A 9,546-nucleotide genomic window follows, 5' to 3' on the forward strand; every position below is an offset into this window, starting at 1 on the left:
AGGAGATTCATCTCAAATCTAGCGGGAAGATGCCAACCATTCGGTCATCTCATGAAGAAAGGTACTCCTTTTAATTGGGATCAAACATGTAGCGATGTCTTTAAAAGTATCAAATCGTATCTAGCGAAACCTCCAGTTTTGGCAGCCCCTATACCTGGAAAGCCATTGATACTCTACATTGCGGCACAAGAAAGGTTAGTAGGAGCCCTACTAGCTTAAGAGAATAGTGAAGGTAAGGAGAACGCTCTTTATTACTTAAGTAGAACGATGACACCGAATGAGCTGAACTATTCGCCAATTGAAAAGTTGTGCTTGACACTTGTCTTCTCAATTCAAAAGATGAAGCATTATTTTCAAGCGCATGTTGTCCGCCTCATTTCTAGAGGAAATCCCATCAAGTTTGTTATGTCAAAACCTGTCCTTAGTGACCGACTAGCAAGATGGGACCTCCAATTCCAACAGTTTGAGATTGTGTACATCCCTCAGAAAGCTATGAAGGGACAAGCATTAGCGGATTTCTTGGCAGACCATCTGATACCCGATGATTGGGAGTTAACTGATGATCTTTCTGATGAAGATGCGATGTCTATTGAAATTCAACCTCCTTGGAAAATGTACTTTGATGGGGCTGCACATCGTAGCGGAGCTGGCGCTGGCGTAGTGTTCATCACTTCGCAAGAAAAGATTCTACCATTCTCCTTTACTTTGAAGCAGTGTTGCTCTAATAATGTCGCTGAATACCAAGCATTGATACTTGGACTTGAGATGGCCGTCGACATGAAGCAATTACACTTACAAGTGTTTGGTGACTCTCAGTTGGTGATCAACCAACTCTTGGGGAGTTATGAGGTGAAGAAGCCCGAATTGCGTCCTTATCATGGCTATGCCCAAAAGTTGATAGGATGGCTTGGAGATGTAACTCTTCAACATGTGCGTAGAACGGAAAATAAGAAAGCTGATGCATTGGCTGCCCTAGCTTCAACTCTAACCCTTCCTGATCAAACACAAGTTACTATTTGTCAAAGATGGATAGTACCACCGCCAAATGAGGAAGAATATATAGAAAATGAGCTTGAGCATCTCGTTGTTGTTTCTGAAGCCGTAAAGGAAGATTGGAGACAACCCATTATTGACTACATGTGTTACGGGATACTTCCAGAAAATCCAAGGAGAAGGACTGATATTCGTTATCGTGCACCTCGCTTCCTTTACTACAAGGACACATTATATAGAAGATCATTTGAGGGTGTACTATTACGATGTTTGGGAGAGGAAGAGGCAATTCAAGCTCTGCAAGAAGCACACTCAGAAGTATGTGGATCACATCAATCTGGACCGGAACTCCACTTTCACATAAAAAGGATGGGGTATTATTGGCCAACCATGGTGAAGGATTGCTTAGATTATGCTCGGAGGTGCGATGCTTGTCAATTTCATGCAAATTTCATACATCAACCGCCTGAAGTATTGCACCCAACTATCGCATCTTGGCCATTTGACGCTTGGGGATTGGATGTTGTGGGACCACTACCAAAATCTTCTGGTGGACACTTGTACATCTTGGTTGCAACAAATTACTTCTCAAAATGGGCTGAAGCTGTCGCTCTTAAAGAAGTGAAGAAAGAGAATGTTGCAAATTTTATCCGAGTGAATATCATCTATCGCTTTGGCATCCCTCGCTATATAATAACAGACAATGGCAAGCCATTTGATAACAAGTTAATGAACAAAATTTGTGATCTCTTTGGTTTCAAGCAGCGTAAATTTTCTATGTATCATGCTGCCGCCAATGGTCCTGCTGAAGCATTCAATAAGACTCTATGCAACCTCCTAAAGAAAGTTGTCTCCAAGTCCAAAAGGGATTGGCATGAAAGAATGGAAGAAGCTTTGTGGGACATTAAACACATCCCTTCACACCTTAAGCTTAAGCATTCCGGACCTTGTAACACCTTGAGAGTAGTATTTTTTTTCAAGGCGGGGACGTTAAACACAATATTCTAGTAAAGCCCCAAGTCGGTGATCTTCAAGGTAGAGACGTTAAACACATCCCTTCACACCTTATACTTAAGTATTTGGGACCTTGTAAAGCCTTGAGAGTAGTATTTTTTTTCAAGGCGGGGACGTTAAACACATTCCTTCACACCTCAAGATAAGACTCTTGCGCGATGAAACTCTCTATTTTTGTTGGTCTCTGAAAAGAAAGACACACACAAAAAAAAAAGGGGTACAAAATAAATAAATAAAATACCTTAGCACAAGAATCTCTCTGTTGTGAAGAGGGATTTCACGATCTCTGAATGTGTTCAGAGAATATGGAGACGTGAGGCCTATTTATAGACTTAAATTTTTTTGGGGGTTTTTAACTCCTAGTGGAATAAGAATTAAGACCCCAATTAGACTCCTAATAGAATTCAAAAATGTTATTTGTATAGGGTCGGTGGGGCTAGGAAGCTTTCTTAATTCTACTACTATTGGAATTAAGACAAAAAAAGAACGGCTTCAATTGGATCATAATCCTACTCCTAATTGAATTCATTATTTGAGGCGGTGATACTGTTAACTAAAGCAGCCCATGTATTGACTAAAAGTAAGTCATATACTTGAGCCTTTTATAAAAAAAATCAAGCCATAAAGTAACTTGCTATATAGGTGCACCCACGTGGGTTTATTTTGCATGTATTTGGCCTCCTTTTTATAAAGGAAACACAAGTATTATGAAGAAATTAAAATCATAATTTCTCATTAAACATGCAGCAACTCAAAATTATTCCACATATTAAAGAAGATCTTCATTAATTACTTCAAGTCTAGTCTTTTAAAAAATAAAATATCTCGACAAGACTTGAAGTAGGGGGCATTTGTAATCATTTAAAATTTATTAAATATAATTTTATAAAATGATTCGAATTATATTAAATTCATGAATATATTAGTCCAAATAAATATTATGGATTAATATAATTGGGCTAATTATTCAAGTCCAATAAATATGAATTTAATTAAAGTCAAAATTAATTGATTTGGGCTATAGATGAGCCCAATTTGCTAAGTCCAATGTCATCTTATCCTAGAGGCCCATTCTTTTGGTGCCACGTGGCAAATGACATGGCATGCCAAGTCAAACAAATAAGCCAATAGGATCATGACATGTGTCAAAGATGACAAGCCCGCCCCATAAAACCCATATGACATGTTACTTAAATCTGATTGGTCGAAGGGAATCCTGTTCCAACCACAATTCCTCTATTCTAAAACTATAAATAAGGGTCCTCATAATTCAGAATAGAGGACAGAAAATTCTAAACAAGAAGCTAGAGAAAATCCGTGGTACAAACGCCATAAAATTCTCTATAACGCTACAAGTTTAAGAATTCAAGCATTTAAGTTCAAGAACAATCAAGATCAAGACTATCAGGTTCAAGAACAAGCTCGAAGCCCTTGAATTCAAGCAAAAGTCAAGATCAAAGATGAAGTTCAAAGTTCAAATTCATCAAAGATTCAAGATCAAGCATTAAAGCCCTTGAATCATATTTGAAAAGGCGAATTCAGAGGAATCATAGAGATTGTAACACTCGCACTTTGAAATAATAAATATGATTGTTGCTATAATTTTCCGTTCTTGATTATTGTTTTCTCGACGCGAATTTTATCGTCTACAATTATTAGAGTTTTTTTTTTAATTTAAAGGTTCTTTCGATCTTCACCGACGTTCTTGCTAAGTAAGATGACTAGGCTGAAACTAGGGGTGTACATGACCGGTTGGTTCGGGTTTTTTAAATATCAAGCCAAACCATTTGTGTAAAATTTTAAATTTATAAACCAAACCAAACTAATAAAATTCAGATTTTTTCGGGTTTTTCAACATCGGGTTGGTTCGGATTTTCAAATACCAAACCAAACCATTGTGTCAAATTTTTAAATTTATAAATCAAACCAAACTAATAAACCTCGGATTTTTTCAGATTTTTGGATATTTTCGTAAAGTTTGCATACAAACATATAATTAACTTGTGCTCCAAATATTTCTTTAGTCCAACCAAAATACAATTATCTAAGGTGTTTCTTAAGAAAATAATACAACATATGAGATGAGTACTGATGACACTAAAATATTCAATAAAAAATAATAATGAAATCATCATATAAAATAAATATTGCAAAGTCATAATGAAACTGATCATAATTTAAAAGTACTAAATCATGCTAAAATAAGTTTAATAACTATTAGTTACATTACTAAATATTTAAGAAAAATTAAAATTAAATTATGTATTTTAATTTTCTAAACCAATGTAAAACTAAAGAACAAATATTCAATATTATTGTCATTCTTAGTGTTGAATTAATTTTCTTTTTGCATTAGTATTAATTTGACTTTTAAGTTTTATTATAATTATCAACATCTATGAACTATAATATTTATTGGACCATTCCGAATTCTAAGTTTTAAACTTGAAATAATATATTAAAAGATAAAAACTATGAAATAGTATAAGAAATATTTTAAAATTATATCAAAGTAAATACTTTTATGTATAAAATAAAATTTTAAAATTACATATATAATGTCGGGTTAGTTTGGTCTCGGGTTGGTTTTTTTTATTTAAAACCAAACCAACCCAAATATAGTCAGGTTTTTTTCCAATACCAAACCACTAGTCGGGTTTTTTTTCCGGTTTGACTCGGTTTGCGGTTTGGTTCGGTTTTGTACACCCCTAGTTGAAACTACAATTTTTATTCTTTCCCTACTAGATATCTCCAACAACACATGAAGTCAATGGAATATGAATATATTAAGTTAATACTATTAGATGTTTATACAAGCTCAAATTTTAATGTGAAAAATCTTTTTTTTCTCTAAGTTTCAGCGAATAAGACATCTAATTCCAAAAAGGAAATAAAAATTGAATTGTTTAGTTATCTCTAATCTCAGAATATTTAAAATAAAATATTACTAACATGCATATTTGATCGATTTATTTATAAAACTCAAAAAAGATTAATAATCCGAATTGTAACCCAAAATTAAAGCAACCGATCATTTTATCTTACTTCAACGATATATGTGGCACCCACTACTTCCAAATCCTAGACCCATCTCTGGTTACAAGCTTACAACAGTAGTAGGGGTTAGGGGATGACCCTTTAAGCCTTACAAAAAAAAAATTCTATTTTGTCTATGTCCACGAGATGGGTCACAAACAATGATGGAACTGTCCATTCGTGAGAACACCAAAAATCCTAGCTCGAGCTCCTTCCTTAGCTTGTGCTTCTGCCACTTGATTTTCTTCTTGGTAACTATGTTGAATGGAGGGAGTGGGGGTGGGGGTGGGGGGTTTCCCAACTGCTATATTAGCTCTCCCTAGACTCAAAGGTTATGTTAGAGTAAGAAGGACGAACCTTTTTGATTAGTTATACTACAAGTCTACAACCATAGAGTCTACGTTAATGATTGATGGTGTTAGTTTTTCCTGTGTCTCTATTCTTAATCCATGCAGGTGCATTAGTTCAACTCTAGTGTAAACTATGTTAATAGCTTCTCATGTATCTTGTTATCCATTCGCCATTTGAGTCTCGAATTACTCATCCGGCCCCCTCTTTTCTGGGGTGATAGTGTAACATCTCAGATTTTGAGAAAGAAAGAAACTATTTTTTTGGATTGCAGTCTGGTTCTACGGGTCCCATCTACGAACAGTAGAAGCTTCTACGGACCGTAGATAGCATCCGTAGAAAGGGGGAAAATAAATTACTAAAATCAAGGCCTAGTACTTTTTTTACGGTTCACCAGTACGGTCAATTAACTGAGCTACGAGTCGTAGATAGGTCTCGTAGGTATCTCCTAGAATTATTGAAATTTTAAGGCTTTGCTGATTTGTACGGTTGGTGTCTACGGTCCCGTAGATGGGTCTATGATCCGGAGATTGTGTCTATCAAAAGTTGGTCAAAATTTAAGGGCTTTGATCATTTCTACGGTTGACCAGGACAGTCCGTAGAAAGGTCCAAACCGTACAAGGGAATCAATATTTATTTTTCAAGGGCTTTTGGGTATTTTTCTAATTATTTTAAGCCTAAATTGAGTCGTTTTGATCCTAATCTTAAGCCATATAAATACTCCTAAAGTCCTAAAACTACCCCTTTACAATCATTCACCCAAATCCCTAAATTCCCTCCAAGTTCATCCCCTTCAAATTCCCTCAAATTCAAGGAAGAGCAATTTGAGGTGTCAATCATCAAGATCTCAAACTCACAATAGCAATTGAGCTTTGAACTCCATGGTATGTTAGTTTTCACCTATGGAGTCCTTTCTTCCATAACGTTCCTAAAATCTTCAATTTTTACAAGTTAAATTCTCAAATCAAAGTTAGAGTTTTATTCAATCTTCATGGATTCTTTTCAATTATGATCAACTTGATTGTTTTCTATCTATTCATGCACAAATTGAAGTAAATACATGGTTTTGAGTTAAATTTATATGAATCCATGCATGATCCATGAATTTTAGACTATAAATACATGATTAAGCGTATGAACTATGAAAGATGAATTTAGGAAGACATGCATGTGTTTTGATGAAATTGATGTAAATTATTTGAGGATGCTTGGAGAGTAAAGAATCAATGTTGTAGTTGTTTGTGAAAAGTTTTCTCATAAAAAAGATTCATACGGGTTGAAAGGTTTTCTCACCTAAGTTGAATCAAGATTTAGAAGCTATTCTAAATGAACTCTAGCTTGGATTGGTTACTTTAAAAATGACATGATCAATGGATCATGATCTTTGATACAAGTAATTTTGAGCATATAACTTGTAATATTTAAAATGTGAGAGCAAATAATTCATGATGTTTTTAACATGAAAATAATTAATCTTTGGTGCCTAATCATGTAATATGCGGAGAACTAATTCATAAAGTGTATAGCATATTCTTTCAGATTATATAGCATATAAACATGTCTTCCATAAAACACATAGCATATATGTATACATATAACAAATATTGGTCTATGTAAGGGAAAAGGCATAAATTTACCTTTAAACTTGTCCCGAAAAGTCAGTTACATGCTTAAACTAATATAGTGACCTATTACACACCTTTGCTACTAAATAGTGAATTTTTTTACCCCTGAGACGTGTAGCACCATTCTCACAATTGGAGGTGTATCACACTTGCGCCACATCAATGTCGTGTCACTGCCACATCATATGCCATGTCAAATTTTGACTAAAATTCTCCATGTTATTCAATTGTTTCTTCTTCAGTGAACACCCCCATGAAACCACTATCATTGATGCCATATTAATACCAAATCTATATATTTCACCATGAAAATGAAAATAGTCACCATAAATTTCATCACCTACGAGCAAATCCACCATCGAAATCAACGATCACTACTATCCCCACAAAAATTATATAGATCTACCACAAAATTTGACACCCATAAATAAACTCATCACCAAAATTACATCATCACCATCAAAAGGTACAAACCCACCACCATTGTCAATATTTTTTCTTCTCCACCACCTTCAATTCCCGCTTCTTTGTCACCCCTCACCAACAAATCCATCATTATATTTTATTTCTTAAACTTAATTATCAATTTTATCAACCACCAACAAAGCCGAAGAGAAAAATCAAATATAATGAAAATGGCGAAATAGAATAAGCATTAAAATAGGATATGATGAAGGGTAGGGGGGAGAGGATTTTGTTGGAGGTATAGTGGGGTGGATAGAAGAAGAAGAAGAACAAGAAGAAGAGGCGTGGGGTAGTAGAAAGATGATTTTAATTTATTTATTTTTATTTTATTTACTGTCAAACACATTTTTCTTTTTTTATTTTATTTTTTGTCACGTCAATTTTAAGGGGTAAAAAATTCATTTTTAAATAGCAAAGGTGTGTATAGATCGTCAAGATAGTTTAAATATGCAAGTGACTTTTTGAGACAAATTCAAAGGTAAATTTATGCCTTTTCTCGTCTATGTAATATGAACCTTTTGGATAATCAATTTATGATGTGAGCGGCACATACATAAATCATCACTAAGGGATCATGTCGTGTAACTTTCGGTCCTATGTATACTCTAACCTCCGACCAGGTTCCTCTCAATATATAGAGATGTTAAACATGTTAGTGAATATCCTCTGAAGTGTATGCACGTACCTTGTAATCGAGTATTTCCATGGCGCAAGTAATGTGTGGGCCAAAAATATGTAAATTATGTAACATACAAGTCTTCATTCTACGGCACTTATAACAGGTAGACATGATCCTTATGAAACATGTAACATATATATATATATATATACACTAGTTTTTCGACACGTGCTTTGCACGTGATTACCAATTCAGAAAATATATGTTATAGTAAATAGTATTGCTTATTTAAGCGAATAATTGAATAATAAGTTTTGCAAAAAATAATATTGCAGTTTTTTTTGTGAACGTAATATGGATCATTATATATATCTCTTATCCACGCGAACCTATGAAGATTGTCAATGAAAATTTTTATTAGTTAACTGCATATATTTATTTCAATTTGCTGAGGTTCAATCATGTAATTGGTCATATCTCAATAACATTACCTTATAGACGATATTTGTTGTGTTTTCTTGTCATCTAACCAGATATGTTTGTACGTGTATTTTACATTAAACTGTTCTAATGTCATATGAACATGTGAAGAGAACAACTACATTTTATTTTTTAGAACTAATTTTTATTTTATAAGTTATAAATAATAAATGATGTTCTTGTTGTTGGCTCTCATACCTAACTTCTCAATTGACTGTGTAAATAAATAAAGCTAGTTATCTGACTGTCCATAGTTAACTGAGAAATGTTTCCTTTTTTATTTTTACAGGAAAAACTAAAAACTGAAATTAAAGAATATATTCTATCTGTGAAATCATATATATAATCAACTATTTATCTTACACCCAACAAAGATGTAGTTCATATACTTGTAAACAATTTTCAATTTATTCAATAAAACATGATTCGTCCAAGGAAAAATAACAACACTGTGTTATCACATATATAGAGGTTGTATAATAATATGAAAAATATTGGTCAAAAATTAAGATAAGAAGAGATGAAAGATAGAAATAATTAATATAATAACTATGAAAATTCATAATCTTATAACTAAAGAATGTTAAAGAGTGTGAATAACATTTGCAATAATTAGTAATAACTAAGAGAATGTATAATGTTATAACTAAAGAATTAATGTGCAATAGTTGTCTTTCAAATAAATTTTATACTAACATAAATAAATACGACTTTTAATTAATGTTGCTATATTTTTATGTAGTTATTAGATTTTAATTTAGTGTAGGGACAAAATGAAAATGTTTATTCCATATCATTGAAAATAAAATTTATTTTGAAAAAGATAATTTTTAAACGATTCATATATATTCACATATTTTCACATTTGTGAGATTTTTTTTTTAAAAAAAAAGGACTCGGAACAATTTAAAATAATATATTTTGAAGTTAGAAGATCTTGTTAACTTGAAGTTAGAAGATCTTCAT

At 33.1% G+C, this 9,546-nt stretch overlaps 1 protein-coding gene across 1 annotated transcript; it reads left to right on the plus strand.

Moving 5' to 3' along the window:
• Positions 1-267: 267 nt before the first annotated feature.
• LOC125845911 (uncharacterized) lies at positions 268-2,001 on the plus strand. Its single transcript, XM_049525400.1, has one exon. The coding sequence runs from the start codon at positions 268-270 to the stop codon at positions 1,999-2,001; it is 1,734 nt and encodes a 577-aa protein (XP_049381357.1).
• Positions 2,002-9,546: the final 7,545 nt, after the last annotated feature.

The sequence above is a fragment of the Solanum stenotomum genome, chromosome 11 (assembly GCF_019186545.1).
Source record: "Solanum stenotomum isolate F172 chromosome 11, ASM1918654v1, whole genome shotgun sequence".
Lineage (NCBI taxonomy): Eukaryota > Viridiplantae > Streptophyta > Magnoliopsida > Solanales > Solanaceae > Solanum > Solanum stenotomum.

Excerpts from the sequence above, each read along its gene's own strand:
- LOC125845911 (XM_049525400.1), top strand. The coding sequence starts at position 268 with ATGACACCGAATGAGCTGAACTATTCGCCAATTGAAAAGTTGTGCTTG.